General features: G+C 42.8%; 1 protein-coding gene across 1 annotated transcript in view; it reads right to left on the reverse strand.

Moving 5' to 3' along the window:
* Positions 1-2,970: 2,970 nt before the first annotated feature.
* Positions 2,971-19,753, reverse strand: part of mtbp (MDM2 binding protein) — a 54,368-nt gene continuing 37,585 nt past the window's right edge. The window contains exons 14-23 of the mRNA XM_056286616.1: positions 19,145-19,309; positions 18,639-18,732; positions 18,321-18,482; positions 17,359-17,457; positions 15,955-16,218; positions 15,398-15,546; positions 14,452-14,564; positions 9,506-9,619; positions 4,625-4,690; positions 2,971-4,177 (exon numbers count right to left, since the gene is read on the reverse strand). Of these exons, the coding sequence (XP_056142591.1) occupies positions 4,139-4,177; positions 4,625-4,690; positions 9,506-9,619; positions 14,452-14,564; positions 15,398-15,546; positions 15,955-16,218; positions 17,359-17,457; positions 18,321-18,482; positions 18,639-18,732; positions 19,145-19,309 (1,265 nt within the window). The 3' untranslated portion in view covers positions 2,971-4,138. The remainder of the gene's footprint in view (positions 4,178-4,624; positions 4,691-9,505; positions 9,620-14,451; positions 14,565-15,397; positions 15,547-15,954; positions 16,219-17,358; positions 17,458-18,320; positions 18,483-18,638; positions 18,733-19,144; positions 19,310-19,753) is intronic.

The following is a 19,753-nucleotide window of genomic DNA, read 5'->3' on the forward strand; positions in this document are numbered from 1 at the left end:
CGGCTGGCCACTCCACATGTATCGGAGGAGGCACGTGGTAGTCTGCAGCCCTCCCCGGATCGGCAGAGGGCGTGGAGCAGCGAGTGGGGTAATTGGCGAAGTACGATTGGGAACAAAAAGGGAGAATAAAAAAAATAAAAAAAACTGGCAATCTGAGATGAGAATAAAATTGTGGGCATTTCTGTTTGTTTTTCTCTTTGCCTCTTGGCCCTTCCCCCGGTCCTGTCCTCCAGGACAACCTAGAGCCAACACATCTTCTCATCTTTGTGGACAGATTCTGCTTCAACAGAGCATGTCTACAACATGAGCAGGACAGTCATGGCACAAAACCAAATCCCATGATATCTCTGGTGCATTGTTTGAGATGCAGGGGGTGTATGCTGGAACCTGTTACTGCTCAGTATTAGTTCCACACTCGGCTTTGGTTGTTTTCTCTTACAGTCATGGAGTACATTTCTCAGCACACCATGAACCGTTGTCAACTACAATAAACAAACCCGTAGATTTGAAGGACATTGCAGAGATGGGGGAGGTATCTACAAGTCGATTAGTTACCCTTATTACTCATTTAGGAATAACTGGTGATGTCTGGTGACATTTGATGTCTACCATTCCACAGTCGTTAAGTAAATTTATACAACAATACAATTTCGTATGGAGCTTATTTACATAAACTCAAGTTGAGCTCATACAAAGTGCAATGTCCCTCAAGGACATTTTGTTGGTTGAGAGTGATATGAACAGGACACATGTAATAGTGATTTCAGTCAGCCTTCCACTCAAATATCTAGTGGACCTTCCAAACATCACCCACACTTTTGTATAGTGAATTCAGAAAGTATTCACCTGAACAACTGAAGGGCAATCATAAGAAGTGACCGAGAGACCAGCAACAGTGTTCACAGAGCCACAGAACTCATTGGCTGAAATGAAGAGGAAAAAAAACCCAAACCGTCTAGATATCAACACTGTCTTCAGTGCTCCAGACTCGGGTCTGTTTGCGGGCATCTAGCAGGAAGCCACTTTTGAGCAAAGCAGACATGAAGTCATACCTGGGTGTTAACTACAAGCCTTGTGACAAAATGTGAGAACTTCAGGAAGAAGATTTTGAGGTCTAATGAGACTAAAGTTGAGCGCTTCAGCCTCACAGCATCTTCACAGCCCGATACCCAGGTATTGATCCATTTCGACCGTCAAGCATAGTGGTGGGAGCATCGTGCTATAGGTTTGCTTTTCGGTAGGATGGACCGGGAAGCTCGTTGCAATCAAGGGGAAGATGAACAAAGCAAGTCAAATACAGAAGAAAAAAAATCCTTGAGGGGAAAACCTTCAGTCAGGAACATATCGGTGTTCAGGGTGAAGATTCGCTTTCCAACAGGACAAAGAACCAAAATGCACAACAAAAAATACTAAAGAATGGTTTAAGCCCCCATCAGAAAAAAAAATAATCGTGGGACGACATGAAAATTGCTGTCCAACACCACTCTTCGGTAGAGTTGGAACAAACACATGAACGAATGGAGAAAACATCCAAAATCTAATTTTACAAAGTTTATACAAACATATCCAGGAAGACTGCAAATGCTGCCAAAGACCAATCTGCATAGTCATAACTTGGGGGGGCTTAATATTTTTGTATGAGAAACTTAAGTCTTTCATTTATTGTGTTAGTGAAGGGTGAAAGAAAAACATTTCAACACATCAAAATGCAGAGGTGCAACAGGAATGGTATGAAAAATTTAAAGGGGATTGAATGCTTTCTGAAGGCACTGCACTGTGTGCCTGTTGACACTGGGAATCACAAAAAATACTAATATAACATATCTTAATTCAGTGTATCTGCCAAAATGCAGTCCAAATGCCAGCTCCTCTTGCATGAAATAAAGCCGTTAGAAATCTCTTATGTGGAAAAAACACACTACATGGAAAAGTTGAACAGAAGCAAGCTAATGGCAGCATCAAACTCACAAACTGGATGTGAGAAAAGGCTACAGTGTGCCGTCATTAGAGGCAGTGGGTTTAGTCGCACCAAAACATTTGGTAATGTTTGCTTATCGGTCTTCAGTTGCAGCTACATTCCTTCCACAAAATTGCTAAGCGTCAATGTCAAGGGGGCAGTCAACTGGGTGGTGTGGTGGCCCAGTGATTCGCGCTGTCGCCTCACAGCAAGGTCCTGGGTTCGAACCCCGGGGTTGTCCATCCTGGGGGGGTCATCCCAGGTCCTTTCTGTGTGGAGTTTGCACGTCCCCCGTGTCTGCGGCGGGTTTTCTTCGGGTGCTCCGGTTTCCCCCACCGTCAAAAAGAAACACGCTTTAGTACGGTTAGTACTCCTGTCTGTGCCCCTGACCAAGGCAATGGGTACAGAACTGGAGTTGGACCCTGGGCACAGCAGGAAGGCAGCAGCCCACTGCTCCTAGCTACACAGATCACAGCTGGGATGGGTTAATTTGCAGTAACGGAATTTCCCCAAAGGAATTAATAAAGGAAACTTGGGGAAAAAACACCCCCACAAAGGACCTTGGCAGAGAGGTGCCAACGGAGGTGACGGGTGCAGTCAACACGTCTTTGCTCGTGGAGAGGCAGCAATAAGGTGCCCATATTACTGTCTTGCCATAGTGTCTCGTAAAAGGCTCTCAGTGTCCAATATCAGCAAGGCGCTAGCAAAATCCTAGAAGCATTCCTTACCTTATCTGTCTGTAGCAAGGACAAACTAGCACTGACAGGAGGTATCTGACAGTCGGCGATAATGAGAGCGGCATAATGTGTTGCACTGCCTGTAGCTTTGTTTGAGCCGTCTGGGAAGAAAAAAAAAACAAAAAAAACAAAACAAAGCCTGATGCCAGATTGGGAGTAATTTGCTGTTATCAACTCTATGTAACACATATTTCTAGGTGATGACACATTCACCTCCGTGTGCCCTTAATCTTTTACGCAGCTTCCATTGGACTGTACACAAAACTTTTTATTGTGTTGAAAACAAACATTAAAATATGATGCAATGGATAATGACAACAAATTAGATTGAATTAAAATTCTCAAATACTTAAAATTATTACATTTAAAAAGAAAAGTACATGTAAAAGTTCACTGAAATATTATAGAGGATTAAAACGTCCATAAAAAATGGCAAATGACCTCCTGTTTGCCTTCGAGAGTTGTCAGTGAGTGCAGTGCAGAATGCAGTAGATGGACCGGCCCTGCAGCTCCATAGAACATTGTGTTTCATGGTTCAGAACCCGAGCTGAAACCACTACGATGATCTCATGGTTGACGCACACACACACGAATTAAAAACAAAACAAAACTGCTCTATTGTACAATCTCCCTGGTAAAAACATGCATTAAATGTAGGATTAGGTTAATTAAATCAAACCTAAACTAATGACTCACTGCTAATCAGTGAGGCTTAGAAAGGATGAGGGTTCTGACACGTCTGAGGTCCCACCACATCCTCTGCAATCTTTCAGTATAGTGTCTCATTAAGCAAAACATTTGAAACCCTATTGTGTAATCTTTTCAAGATGTACATTGTGCTGTACGCAAGGATGTGTCGAAAAATGCATCTTTTGCACTGAGACCGTTTGCTGAAGAGAATTTTACAGAGAAAATCTCTCTCAACACAGGACACATACTGGATTCTCATGGTTTCGATGTTATGTTAAATTGCTGGAAGAAGTATCTATTGTTTCAAGGATTATTTCTATGGCTTTCGGCAGTTCAATATTTCTTCAGATGAGCATATCACTCCCAAAGCTGCAAACTCGAAGGCTAAATAAAACGTTGCTCCATCGTGTTATCAGTAGACACGTTCTGGGGCTGTTTCACTGACAAGCTGATGCGAGACAAAACGTGTATTCTGTCTCAGTGCCCAGAGCGTTTTTGCAGGGATGCTTTTTGATGGTCAAGGTGATACTGAGGAATACTATCAAATGAATCTCATTGTGAGAGGTGTTGAATAGCTGGACAAATCCACCGGCGTAATCTGGTGAACTCAGTTTTAAGGTGGATTGACATTTGGACAAATGTAGATGTAACACAAACAGGACAGGGTAGGCTACTGTGGTCAAAGAAAACCATGACATCAATTTAAAAGATTTGACGACTTTGTCAAAAGAGATGCATTTTGTTGTTTGTCTCTTTACTTCTTCGGGGCCTTCTCCAAAACCCACTCAATCACCTAAAATGAGAGGGAAAACGAACATAATTATGAGGCTTTGGCTCAGTATTGTCGTACAGAACATTATTTGCTAGCCTGTATTGTATGATATCACCCTGCTAAATAACGCCTGCCAAATAAATGACTATACTGCCCTGTAAAAGTAGACTGCAGCAACTTTGCGTGCATTTTGCCGATCACGACTAGAATTTAGGTTTAATATCTACAAAAGTCGGACCCATCAATTCTCTTCAAAGATGCTCAGTCCACTTTTGTGTCAACAACCCCTTTGTGTGGACGAAAGGTAAAAGTTGAGGCTATTTTTCTCATTGCCTGCCACTCACACTGGTTACAGTGCTATTGCTTTGTAGGGCAATATATCGAAATAGACCTCTTGCAGCTGCTCCAGGAGGAGTCCGCGTGTTCATTTGTTACAGTTTTTTTGTTTTTTCTGTTGGTTGGTGTTACCTGCTTGGCGTTGCTGCAGGCTGCCTTCTTCATTTCCTCATGAAGACCGCGAGATGTCTTCAGATCCTGGGATCAAAATGACAAAGAGGAAGGAGGGTCACTCACGTTGGATATCTACAACATATCCTGATGTGGGCTTCACACACACTCTATTTCAACCTGGAAATGAGGAAGTCTCTCCTGAGATGTCAGGTAAAACATCACCATCCACATTAATTCCCCATTGTAATTTCATTGTTAAATCCCACTGGGGGTGGCAATTAGAGAGAGCACAGTCAGAAAAAATAAAGCAAGAAATGAAAATTTAAGGTCATATACACTCACTGGCCACTTTATTAGGTACACCTTGCTAGTACCGGGTTGGACTCCCTTTTGCCTTCAGAACTGCCTTAATCATTCGTGGCATAGATTCAACAAGGTACTGGAAACATTCCTCAGAGAGTTTGGTCCATATTGACATGATAGCATCACGCAGTTGCTGCAGATTTGTCGACTGCACATCCATGATGCGAATCTCCCGGTCCACCACATCCTAAAGGTGCTCTATTGGATTGAGATCTGGTGACTGTGGAGGCCATTTGAGTACAGTGAACTCATTGTCATGTTCAAGAAACCAGTCTGAGATGATTCGAGCTTTATGACATGGCGCGTTATCCTGCTGGAAGTAGCCATCAGAAGATGGGAACACTGTGGTCATAAAGGGATGGACATGGTCAGCAACAATACTCAGGTAGGCTGTGGCGTTGACACGATGCTCAATTGGTACTAAGGGGCCCAAAGTGTGCCAAGAAAATATCCCCCACACCATTACACCACCACCACCAGCCTGAACCGTTGATACAAGGCAGGATGGATCCATGCTTTCATGTTGTTGACGCCAAATTCTGACCCTACCACCCGAATGTCGCAGCAGAAATCGAGACTCATCAGACCAGACGTTTTTCCAATCTTCTATTGTCCAATTTTGGTGAGCCTGAGCGAATTGTAGCCTCAGTTTCCTGTTCTTAGCTGACAGGAGTGGCACCCGGTGTGGTCTTCTGCTGCTGTAGCCCATCTGCCTCAAGGTTCGACGTGTTGTGCGTTCAGAGATGCTCTTCTGCATACCTCGGTTGTAATGAGTGGTTATTTGAGTTACTGTTGCCTTTCTATCAGCTTGAACCAGTCTGGCCATTCTCCTCTGACCTCTGGCATCAACAAGGCATTTTCGCCCACAGAACTGCCGCTCACTGGATATTTTCTCTTTTTCGGCCCATTCTCTGTAAACCCTAGAGATGGTTGTGCGTGAAAATCCCAGTAGATCAGCAGTTTCTGAAATACTCAGACCAGCCCGTCTGGCACCAACAACCATGCCACGTTCAAAGTCATTTAAATCACCTTTCTTCCCCATTCTGATGCTCGGTTTGAACTGCAGCAGATCGTCTTGACCATGTCTACATGCCTAAATGCATTGAGTTGCTGCCATGTGATTGGCTGATTAGAAGTTTGCGTTAACGAGCAGTTGGACAGGTGTGCCTAATAAAGTGGCCGGTGAGTGTATATACTATATGGCCAAATGTATGTGGACACCCCTTCTAATTAGTGGGTTCAGCTATTTCAGCCACACCCATTGCTAGCTGGTGCATATAATCAAGCATACAGCCATGCAGTCTCTATTAGGGGTGGGACAAAATATCGATGCGGCAATGCTTCGCGATACTTCCTTGTGCGATGTGTAATCGATTCATTGGCATTAGAGATCGATGTTTTTGTTAAAACATGCAAGCGTGTAAATGGATTCCCCCGCCTGTTACTGTTTATCTTACCAAAGTCACTATTTCAAGACTCCTCGTGGTGGCACTAATCAAATGAACGAGGGTAAAATGCGTAAACGGAAGCAGGTGAGCGGAAGAAGCATGCGTGCGACCCCTGCGTGAAGAAGCCAGCTCAAATGGCTGATGGCGGGAGAGAAAAGACAATGAGAGGCGCACGTTTCGACTGCTGGTGACATAATCACGGCTCAGAGGAGTGCCCTCACCTCTGAGCATGTCGATCAGTTGCTGCTCCTGCAGAAGAACATGCAATTTCAGTAACTGAAACGTGTCCAGGTTTACATAAAACAAGTTCGTAAGCACCGAAATGTGTCCAGGTTTACATAAAGTAATACAGCACAAAGTAATGCTGGTTATGCTTGTTATGCACTAAAGCGTGTATTTTTGCATTCATTTGTTTTTTGTTTGTATTCTGTAAAGCAGTGGTTCTCAACCTTTTTGGGGTCCTGGACCCCCTGCGTATTTTTGATCTACCCTGAGGACCCCTCCACCTGATTTTGGGGGAGGGGGGTTGCAATTTGATAGAAACAGTAGAAACTGCATTTCAAATTGCATTATAGCATTTATTCACTCTTTGGGGCAAAAAATAAGAGCTTTCAGTTGTAACTTAGATATAGTTAACAAAACAGAATTCTTATGCAGTAACTTTCAGATATATGTAACAAAACAGAATATGTATTCAGTAACTTTCAGATATATGTAACAAAACAGAATATGTATTCAGTAACTTTCAGATATATGTAACAACAGAATTTTTATGCAGTAACTTTTAACAATGGAAACGGGAGCGAGATCTCTTATTAAAATACAATAAATTACACTTGTGAAACAGATCTAATTAGAGAAAAAAGTCCTGTTACCTTTTATAGTTTAGGTAGATAAAGGCCTCAGTCACATTTGAGTAAAATAATGCTATTTCTATAAATGTCATAGGATCTTTTTTTTAAAGATATTTTATTTTCACGGACCCCTTGCAATTACACCACGGACCACTAGGGGTCCGCGGACCCCCGGTTGAGAAAGACTGCTGTAAAGTACCTAATTTGCACAGAACTGTTCTGCTTTCTGGCAGTTTAGCCTTTTGTTTTATTTTATTCGTCATTCTGTGAAACTGACAGTAAGTGAATAAAGACATAATTCCTGTTTTTTGCCATTTTTAGTGGTATTTTTTCTTCAGTTACACAGATATCGTGATGTATCATAGATTAATTAAATCGCAATGCATCGAGAATCGCTGTATTGTGATTTAATCGTAATCGTGGGCAAAGTATCGTGACAGTATCGTAATCATGAGTTGAGCGTATCGTCCCACCCCTAGTCTCGATAGACAAACAAATGGCAGTAGAATGGGTCATATTGAAGAGCTCAGTGACTTTCAATGTGGCACCATCATAGGATGCCACCTTTCCAACATGTCACTTGGTCAAATTTCTTCCCTGCTAGATCTGCCCCGGTCAGCTGTAAGTGTTGCTATTGCGAAATGGAAACATCTAGGAGCAACAACAGCTCAGCAATGAAGTGGTGGGACACAAAAGCGCTAACAGTAGGACTGCTGTGTGCTGAAGCACGTAGCAGGTAATAATCGTCTGTCCTCAGCTGCAGCACTCATTACCGAGTTCTAAACTGCCTCTGGAAACAATGTCAGCACAAGAGCTCTTCATCTGGAGCTTCATGAAATGGATTTCCATGGCACGATGCACAATGCCAAGCATCGGCTGGAGTGGGGTAAAGCACACTTCCACTGGAAACGCGTTCTCTGGAGTGATTTTCATGGTTTGGGGTGGGCCCCTTAGTTCTAGTGAGGGGAAATCTCAGTGCTACAGCATACAATGACATTCTAGAGAATTGTGTGCTTTCAACTTTGTGGCAACAGTTTGGGGAAGGCCCTTTCCTGTTTCAGCATGACAATGACCCCACGCACAAAGCGAGGTCCATAAAGCCATGGTTTGCGGAGTGTGGTGTGGGAGAACTTGACTGGCCTTCACAGAGCCCTGATCTCAACCCCATCCAACATCTTAACAATGAATCAGAATGTCATCCGTGAGCCAACCCCCCCCATCAGTGCCTGACCTCACCAACACTCTTGTCGCTGAATGGTAGCGAATCCCCGGAGCCATGCTCCAAAATCTATTGGATAACCTTCCCAGAGGAGCGGAGGCTGTTATAGCAGCAAAAGGAGGACAAACTCCATATCTATGCCCATGGTTTTGGAATGAGATGTTCAACAAGCACACGGTGGCCCAGTGGTTAGCACTGTTGCCTCACAGCAAGAAGGTCCTGGGTTCGAACCCCAGGCTGTCCCAGCTACTTTCTGTATAAAGTTTGCATGTTCTCCCTGTGTCTGCGTGGGTTTCCTCCCATCATTAAAAAGACATCCTTGTAAGGGTTAATACTCCTGTCTTTGCCCCTGACCAAGGCAATAGGAAGAAATAACTGGAGTTGGTCCCCCAGGTGCTGCACAGCGGCTGCCCACTGCTCCTAGCTACACAGCTAGGATGGGTTAAATGCAGAGTAAATTTCATTTGTGTGAATGTATAAAATGACTAAAAAATAATATCCTATTCTATATGGTTGTGATGTTCTGGTGTTCACATACTTTTGGCCATGGAGTATATGCTTTTCTGGGATTTCAGATTTTCTGTGATAGTCACAAAACAATAAAACAGATTATTATAATAATTATATTGTTAATCTCATCTGGAGAAAATGATGAGGCACTCAAAATCTGTGGAAATGCAGGAATTGGTGAAGATGTAAAGGCAATAGACCATGTTGTAAATTCTTTAAATTTAATCGTGTTACTGAGGTAAAATGCACTGTCTTGGTTATATTTTAGTATATTTAAGGAGAATATTTCTTACCCAGTTAAGAAAATGAAAATAAAAGAACTAGAGGATGGGCCAAATTGCACGCCCTTGATGAATAAAACCATAAATATACACAATTTGAATTCAGAAGGAAAGATCCAACTGATTTTGTGTGTGTTTGTGTGTGTGTGTGTGAGAGAGAGAGAGAGAGAGAGAGAGCGAGAGAGAGAGAGCTTGAGTGTGTGTGAGAGCAATACAAAACTAACTTTGAGGTAGAATTTGGAGATTTCAAACAGTCTGTGGCTGCAGACATCGAAGTGTTCATGTTCGGCAGTGACTCCATGGTGCTTCAGCGTTTTAGTTACAACCTCCTTTAGCATCTGAGGACACACAAACACAAGCAGACAGATGGACATACACATTATTGCACCTTTAAAAAAAACCCATCACGCCCACTTTAATCTTTTCCCTTACAACCTAGCGCTCACATTAGCCTAGATATACATCTAGTGACCTTTAACATGGCCTACTTCTCACAACTGAAAACCAACAAAATGTTTTCACCTTGGGTGACTTTCTTTATCTGTCGATCCTTGACAGGACGTCCTTGCACAAATATATATTCAAGCATTAATGCACGCGCATGCACACATTTATGGCATGTTTGCCGTATATTTATGGCAAACTTTTGGTAAACGCAAACAAATACAGATATTAAATACTGCTGACTACGAACAGGAAAGACACATAGCTAAACTAAAAAGACCTGCCTGTAATCTTGTCAAAATGACCGACTGCTCTGAGGACCTTCACAGACCATGGTTATGAGGAATCACTGATGCCAGTCAGTCTCCAGACGAGTGGGAATGCAGCTTGTGATCTTTTATCCCGAGTGAAGTGCTATCGTTATTTTTGAATGGGGGCAACTGTTCTTCCCTAACCTTGTGTGTGGCTGATAAGCCTGTTTGCATGTAATCAGAAATCAAGGTCTTTCAGCTCTGAATGCAGGGTGTGGGTTGTACGTGGCACTGTGTGTGTTCACGTATGTCTCCAACTATGTATCTGTGTATGCATAGCAGTGCATATCTGGAAAATGTGAGAGAAAGGGTTTGCGTTTGTGTGTTCGTGGGGTTGGGGGTGGGCTGGGGAGGTGGGACAAGTGGTAAGACAAATCGTTAGCTTTTACAGTGTTTCTATTACGCCACTATCGTACACCTCAGCTATTGCAATTTGCAATTGACAAACTGAAAAAAATAAAATGGCGGGAGCTGCTGCTGATCTGTTTTGTTGTCGACTTGTTGGAATAAAAAGACATGGTAGTAGACAGAGATGCAGAGAGTGTCTACACGGTGTTTGTGTGTGGGTAGGTGTAAAATGGCAAGGGTGAAGAAAAACAACAAACATCATAAATGTATTTGGTTGTTCTGAAAGCAACCAACCTGCCAAATCCTGTTGCAAAGTTGCACTCTTTGGTTGCAGATTCAGTAGTAAAAAATATGTGATAGGGTTACTTTTTAAGTGCTCCTTCAACAAAGTTATTAGCATAATGTTTCAAGAACACATTTTAAGTTAAAACCTAAAGCAACTATTTCTAAGGCAAGGAGTTTGACTGTAAAGCCTCATGGCGGTACAAGAAAATTACAGAATACAATCAAAGAGCAAGCATCCCCACTTGTGTCTTATTTTCAGATCTCATCTGACTCTAACCCCCATCTTAATCGTGGCCTGTGACAGCATCTACATTATCAGAAACACCCACATCCTGCTCTCAGATGTTATTTTTGGGAGCATTATGCCCTCGAAAATGTTTCATTCCTTCAGCTGATAGTGGTCCATGTAGACACCTACTTTAAAATCAGCCATGTAACTAAATTCTCATTTCTTCATTTAGGCTGGTCCTCAAGTAAAAAACAACTAGTCTGACTCCAGAAAAAAGCTCTTTAAGACTGTACAGAGTTTGTCAGAGCCTTCCTTACTGTGAGCGAAGAAGGCTCTGACAAACTCTACATAACAGAGAGGGAGGGATGTTTATTCTCAGCAGCCTAGAGAAGACATCTGTCAACTGTGCACATCTCTGATCACTGAATTGACTTTTCATGAGTTTCTGTTTTGTACAAAGCACCCTCTGCATAACTGCAACTCAAAACATCCATTTTTAATGGCTGTGTGATCCATCCATTTCCTCTTAACCATGTTATGTATATCAATGGCCATTTCTTAAATTGTTAAACTGCATCAATCCTAAAGCTGCTTGTGGACTGGCTCATCAGCCAGGGCCGCATGCTTCCTACACACAAATGACATCTTCCCTTCATGTCCGTCATCAATTGAGAAAAGTCCTCAAGTAATGTTCAAAAAATTGTTTTCTTTGTGTTATTCTAGCCATAGTGACCACCTTCTCCATATGATCAGTGCTCTCACATGGGATCAGTACACATGCTGTGTCCCTGCTTTTGGTTCATCACTGTAGAGCTTTGACATTTGTTCTTGATAAAAAGTACATTACAAATTTGACTGAGCATAACTACGATGCTCTGTCTTTTGCTTAAGAATAACTGCAGAATACAATATGATCCCCTGCTCTCTTTTTAAATCCACAATGTAGCATTAAAATAACCTTCACTTGCGAAACTTTCATAACCACCACCACACCTTCTGCACCTGCTCATCTTCAGACTCTTAATTCTTTCTTTATATGGTGTAATTGGCTCTTACACTAAAAATAAAATGCAAGTGTAAAGATTTAATCAAGGGTTGACTTGGCATTTCATCCTGTACTGGTATACAGTGCATCCGGAAAGTATTCACACCCCTCCACTTTCTCTACATTTTGTTATGTTACAGCCTTATTCCAAAATGGATTAAATTCCTTTTTTTTCTCATCAATCTACAGACAGTACCCCATAATGACAAAGTGAAAAAGGTTTTGTAGAAATTTTTGCAAATTTATTGAAAATAAAAAACTGAAATATTGCATGTACATAAGTATTCACACCCTTTGCTATGACACTCAAAATTGAGCTCAGGTTCATCCTGTTTCCACTGATCATCTTTGAGATGTTTCTACATCTTGACTGGCGTCCACCTGTAGTAAAGTCAATTGATTGGACTTGATTTGGAAAGGCACACACCTGTCTATACAAGGTCCCACTGTTGACAGTGCATGTCAGAGCAGAAACCAAGCCATGAAGTCAAAGGAATTGTCTGTGGACCTCCGAGACAGGATTATATCGAGGCACAGATCTGGGGAAGGGTACAAAAATTTTTTCTACAGCTTTGAAGGTCCTGAAGAGCACAGTGGTCTCCATCATTCGTAAATGGAAGAAGTTTGGATCCACCGGGACTCTCCCTAGAGCTGGCCGCCCAGCCAAACTGAGCAATCGGGGGAAAAGGGCCTTTGTCAGGGACGTGACCAAGAACCCGATGGTCACTCTGACAGAGCTCCAGCGTTCCTCTGTGGAGATGGGAGAACCTTCCAGAAGGACAACCATCTCTGCAGCACTCCACCAATCAGGCCTTTATGGTAGAGTGGCCAGACGGAAGCCTCTGCTCAGTAAATGCACATGACAGCCCGCTTGGAGTTTGCCAGAAAGCACCTAAAGGACTCTCAGACCATGAGCAACAAGATTCTCTGGTCTGATGAAACCAAGATTGAAGTCTTTGGCCTGAATGCCAAACATCATATCTGGAGGAAACCAGGCACCTCTCATTACCTTGCTAATACCATCCCTACAGTGAAGCATGGTGGTGGCAGCATCATGCTGTGGGGATGTTTTTCAGCGGCAGGAACTGGGAGACTAGTCAGGATCGAGGGAAAGATGAATGGAGCAAAGTACAGAGAGATCCTTGATGAAAACCTGCTCCAGAGCGCTCAGGACCTCAGACTGGGGTGAAGGTTTACCTTTCAACACGACAACGACCCTAAGCACACAGCCAAGACAACCAAGGAGTGGCTTCGGGACAAGTCTGTGAATGTCCTTGAGTGGCCCAGCCAGAGCCCAGACTTGAACCCTATTGAACATCTCTGGAAAGACCTGAAAATAGCTGTGCTGCGATGCTCCCCATCTAACCTTACAGAGCTCGAGAGGATCTGCAGAGAAGAATGGGAGAAATACCCCAAATATAGGTGTGCCAAGCTTGTAACTTCATACCCAAGAAGACTTGAGGCTGTAATCGCTGCCAAGGGTGCCTCAACCAAGTACTGAGTAAAGGGTGTGAATACTTATGTACATGCAATACTTCAGTTTTTTATTTTTAATAAATTTGAAAAAATTTCTACAAAACCTTTTTCGCTTTGTCATTATGGGGTATTGTGTGTAGATCGATGAGGAAAAAAAAGGAATTTAATCCATTGTGGAATAAGGCTGTAACATAACAAAATGTGGGGAAAGTGAAGGGGTGTGAATACTTTCCGGATGCACTGTACATTCAATGGTTGGGTTATCTTCTCTGAATAACAGATATTGGCCACTAATACCACCACAGAATCAGATCCACTTTTCTTGACTATTTTAGTTAAATATAGATACTTCAGTACTGATAAAATATATTTGCAAAGTGGGAAAAAAAGGATTATTGAAATCACACTAGGATAGGTGTGCTCAGATAAAAAAAAGACAATTCACTAGAGGACGAGAGCAACTTTCTCGATCAACATCATTTATTTTTTTATTTGTTTTGGACCCCCCCCCCTTCTCTTCAATTGTATTCGGCCAATTACCCCACTCTTCCAAGCTGTCCCGGTCGCTGCTCCACCCCCTCTGCTGATCCAGGGAGGGCTGCAGACTACCACATGCCTCCTCCGATACATGTGGAGTCACCAGTTGCTTCTTTTCACCTGACAGCGAGGAATTTCACCGAGGGGACGTAGTGCGTGGGAGGATCATGCTATTCCCCCCAGTTCCCCCTCCCCCCTGAACAGGCGCCCTGACCGACCAGAGGAGGCGCTAGTGCAGCAACCAGAACACATACCCACACATCCGGCTTCCCACCCGCACACATGGCCAATTATGTCTGTTGGGACGCCCGACCAAGCCAGAGGTAACACGGGGATTCGAACTGGTGATCCCCGTGTTGGTAGGCAAAAGAATAGACCGCCACGCCACCCAGACGCCTCTTGATGGCAATTTCTGAACACCAGCCTGTCTCTTTCACATGCATGCATGCTACACTCACTCACTCTCACACACACACACCCCTCCGTGCTTCTTACCCTGTGGTGTTTCTGGGAGCGTGACTCTTTGGCAGGTTTACCCTCTGCTTGGAACCGAGGGGTCTTCTGCTGGTGGGGTCGAGGCTTGTCTGCAGTGGGAGGATTCACCAACCCTGAGACATAATGCCATTCAGTAATTTCAAATACATGAAAAACATATACGCTGATCAAGCCTGTGTTTCAGTACCAGTCTGAGTTATTTTTTATTGCAACAGTGGCTATGTAACAACAAAAAAACACTACAAAACTTTCAGAAATCAAGCTACAACCAACAAAAATGTTCACCCCAATATGTATCAAGGGCTCAGGGAAGAAAAATAACAGACTAAAATTCCAGATGTAACATTAACTTCATTAAACCTTAAACGTTCAAATTGGTGGTTACATGACAAGCTTCAAAGTGAAGTTCACTGCAAAGATAAAAAAAAAAAACATCATATTCCATTTATCTTTTACCAAATGGAAACAAATGACTAAACTTTAAGAATGAGTAAATGAGATTTCTCATGTTATTTCGATCAGCCAACAGGAAATACATCCCTGTGGTATAGTTTCATTTTGGTAAGTCAACACTTTCCACGAGTTGGCATTTTACTGTTGAGGTGGAAAAGCGGCGGTGGATTGCTCTGACTCTTCAGCTCACAACAGACTTCAACTACCATCACTTGTGTCACAATTAACAGTTTAGGCTCATATACTGGTGCCTTTTTTTTCTTCTTTAAAAAATCTCTGAATGTTATCTTTTCTCAGGTGCTCCATGTGGCAACAGTTTCTCATTCAAGTATAATCTAATAATAATAATAATATGAATGAATGAATGAACATGAAAACACCAGCCCACCAAGAAGAGTCTCTAAGATTGTGCACATCATCTTGGCCACATTACCCCACCACCAAAGCATAAATCTATCTCAGTAACAACTGAGTTTCATGCTCTGTTGCTGACCTGAGGATGTCCATGTTGTAGCTGAAGAGGAAGAGGAGGCTGACTGGGACCGGATCGGTTGTTGCCGTAGTGACCTCACAGAGGGATGTGTCCCACTACTGGTACTGCTCTGTGAGCCCAGCGAGTCACTGCTCTCTGACTTGGCCAGTCTGAATTACACACACACACACGCACACACACACGCACACACACACACACACACACACATATACAGTTGGTGGAAACACGGATGGGTGCACATGCTCACACATACACATTGACACCCTATCTAAAAGGTGGACTTCTCATGAATGCTTCAATTCTGTCTTGATGAATCCTACATTGATGCCCTCCACCACACAGGCATACACACACACACACACACACACACACACGCACAATTCATTTTACGTTAAATTTCCAAACTCCAGGAATGACCAAAAAAAAAAATCCTAATTTCTAAAGACTTACCTTGGTTCTTTCATTATTTATTTTTACCGCACTTTTAAAATGCGGGCCTCTCAAAAAGAGGAGAGGTTCAGGAAAAAACATAAATTCACACACCCTAGCACTTTTACCTCTTGTGAGGATATCCTCCTGCACCGTCCATGTCCCAGGACTTGCGTTTAAGGCGTGCAACATCAGCATTCTGCAGCATCTCCCCATCAGGGACACTTCCTGGTTCTGACACGACAGCAGGCGAGGGGGCTGGGCTGACGGCGAAGGGGAGAGGACAGGGCTCCTTGGAACAAGTGGTTTGGGTCTCATAGCGAATCAGACGTGACTGGAGTCGCGCTAAGCTCCGATCCCGGTCCAAGGCCCGCTGATTGTCCAGGCAGAACCTGAACAGACAAGTAAATTACTGAGCTGACAAATGTAAACAGAAAGGGGGAAAGAAAGAGAGCAAGAAATAAAAGAAATAAAAAGGTTTTTGCCTCAAATATTTCAGCAATGTGTCACCAGAGCAAAATCAACAGTCCATGTTGATCAACACTATAATTTGCAGGGTTTCCAAAGTTACGTCTAGAAGACAGGACCATTCTCCTCTCTACAGTGGCCAATAATGACTGCATTTAAGACATTTTTTTATGAGCACCAGTGAGCAAAATATGTATAAATCAGTATTTACCACACGTTCTTAGGTTATTCACATTGCTGGCAGCATGGGTTAGGCAAATTATAGCATTGAATAAAAGACAAGACGGTGTTTAGAGCAATCTTAACATGTAGCTATATAAATCTGGGAAATGTATTTTTGTGAAGCCGTTAGACTCAATGGGGGAGGAGCAATTAAATCTAAGTATCAGTTAACACACTCACACACACATACACACATACACACAATGACCCTGAGTAGAGCAATAAGTCAATTATGGGAAGGGAAAGTAATCTTGACACTCCCGTGGTTATTTTCTAAGCCTCATGAGAACGGCTCAACTATTCCATTGAGAACAATTATAAGATTGTACATGGATTTAAACAAACTTCCTTTACTGATGGCAAAGCACATGCTAAGTAAACATTTGTCCCCAGCTGGGAGACTGTCATCTAAAACATCATCATTAAAGATTAACGGACCGTTAGTGAACCAAATCTAAACTTCTACATTTTCATTTATGTGATTTTAATATTTCGCTTGTTATATTGACGACTTCTGTCCCCACTGTCAATCTCTAAATTAGTAGGAGTAAATAACTGCATTTTCCAGATCTTTTCAAGGACATTTTCTGGGGCATTTGCTTTGGTATAGATGACAGCCCTTGTCCACGGAAGGTCATTTTTTTCAATACTGACAATCAGTGGAAGCCTCACTGCAATCCCTTTGGATGGTTAGACAAGACGGACTGACTGACTGACACGCACACATGCACACACACCTAAACATAAAGTTCATGGATTTCTAAGGTTTCCAGGACATGTGGGAATGTCACCCTTCTTGAAGCTCAATGGTCTGTGTGCTCATATAGCATGAATACACGTACTCAATGCCGTGGTAGTGGGAGACGGAGGCCTTGCTGAAGGGCATCTGGCTGACCTTCCTTGGAGTCAGGTCCGGAGACAACTGGAAAACATTTTTACCTCTGGAGGGAGAGAGGGAAAGGTGGCCGGAGAGACAAAGACAGAGGGAGGGGGAGAGAGAGTTGGATAGTGTAGACAGAGAGAAGGAGAAATAAAGATTAGGAAGACAGAGGTTGGAATAAAAGCAGGCGAAGAGGGTTGAGAGGTGGTGAAAGGGGGAGTCAAGGAAACGGAGTGAGAGGGATCAGGAAAAGGGCAGAGAGAGATGGTGTAGAGGACAAGAGGGAGAAAGCAGCCAGTGAGAGATAAACTTTGTTTCGCTTATCATTTTTATGATTCTGAAGTCCTCCTTTGAGAGATTCTCAGCAGGGCATGTCTCTCAGACCACTCAGACTTGCCCCAGGCTGACAAAAACCTCACCATTTGCTGATGAACCCACAGCTGTAGCGTAACGTATTTTACTGCCACAGGCACCGTCTTTCCTCACCAACTAAATGAACGCATTTTTCTAAGAGAGGTTAGAAGCCCACTCCTGTCGGCTGATGATCCTAATCAAATACTCATTGCAGACTCACCCATTCTGGTTTTCATATGGAAATGAGCTCAAAAAGCCCACCCTGTTGCCCTGGCTGTCTGTCTATCCATCTGTAAGTCTGTTTCAAAATGCAGTCTCTCTGTCAGTACAGAGCTGTGTTTCAATATCCATAGGCATGTCTGTGTGAATAGGCATAATACAAACATCTTTTCAATAGTCTGCTTTTCTGTCTGTTTCTGTGTCAAAAAAACAAAACAAAAACAACAAACATTTGGACTAGGCACTTATCAGCGCTTCAATTGAAAAGCCCCGGCCCAGCAAGACAGACAAGCAAAGACTGAACTTGAGGTGCCGCTCATCATGCAGTCAGAAAAGATGAAGTGAACCTACCCCCTGTGGATAGCCAGTGGCTGCAGCTCTCCAGCAGGCGTGCCCTCAGATGTGAAATGCTTTAGAAGTTCTCTGGCATCCAGTGGGGCAGACGACACCTTGTGACTGTCTTTAGGGCCCAGCAGACTATCGCTGGAGCCAGGATATGACAACAAGCCGAACCTGAGGCAGTTTACATATAACACATTGATAAACAGTACAAAAGAAGTGGCTGATGATAGGCTTGATTTAAAGGTAGCAGATTTACAGAGAACATTATCTGTATCTCAGACAAGCAAATTATATTAAATTTAATTCAAAAAGTAATTTCAAAATGACCTCTTCTTTTGTTGTCTCCTTCGTAGGTTCTCTATATTGTGGAGGACACTCCTCTCCGGCCAATCTGATTGTTGTGAGGGGACACTTTTTAGCTCTATGGCGAAAAGGAGAAAATGCAAGAAAACATTATCAGAATATGATAAAGCCTACTTTTTATAGTTATCAGATGATTAGGAGTAGACCAGTATTTTCGCCAAGTTTAAACCTACAACTTTTACAATATATTTGTAAACAGATTGTATACCCTTTCCAACTTGGAAACCTCTACTGTAGAGGAAAAAAATAAATAACAGATTATAATATTAGGCGTATGGGATAATATCAAAAGGACTTAATAATTCTAGCATGAATGTGTATTTCTAGCAGGTAGGGGGCATATTTTATCTTGTTCAGGTGAAAAACAGTGAGTAGACCGTTGAACGTTATCTCTGTACATTTGTCTAAATCTCACTGGAAATAATAATATCGTTAGGTCCTATTATAGTTCTTTCTAAAAGTCAACCAACCCGAGGTCTTTGAGACTTTGTTCTCTTGGTCCTCCGGTAGACAGGGGGCAGCAAAAGGCAGGGTGGACTCTTTCATCTTCAGGTACTGATCTCTGGCTAGGTTCAAGAGGACCTTCAGGTCATTGACTGGTATTGTGGCTGGGCTTGATGCCTCTCCTCGCCGCCCTAGAAACAAACAAGCTTATTGTTGACTCTGTAAGGCATTTTAAATGTAGTTCAATGTCCAAAATACCATTTTTTTGGTTCGACTTTGAAGGAATATTTCGGTTGCTGGGGTTTTTACTATGTGTCCTAATTAGACAAACTTGCAGAAAGCTTGACTACTGAGTTTAGTGTAGCTTTATGCCAAGTTCACACCACATGACTTGCGGTCTTGTAATTAGGAATCTTGAAGTCATTGTGGGTTCCACACGACATGACAGAGCAGCGACAGGGGGGGTCACACACTACAAAGTCTTTCACCAGGAGGAATCCCAGAAAAGTCTGCCTGGTCTCCAAATTGCGTTTTGTCACAAAAACACACGTGACAAATGACATGGAAAATGTGCACGAGACAGGATTTTTTTCTTCCAAAAATGGACATCTGCCAAAAACAAGTGCTCCAAGATG

Source organism: Lampris incognitus, chromosome 9 (genome assembly GCF_029633865.1).
Source record: "Lampris incognitus isolate fLamInc1 chromosome 9, fLamInc1.hap2, whole genome shotgun sequence".
Lineage (NCBI taxonomy): Eukaryota > Metazoa > Chordata > Actinopteri > Lampriformes > Lampridae > Lampris > Lampris incognitus.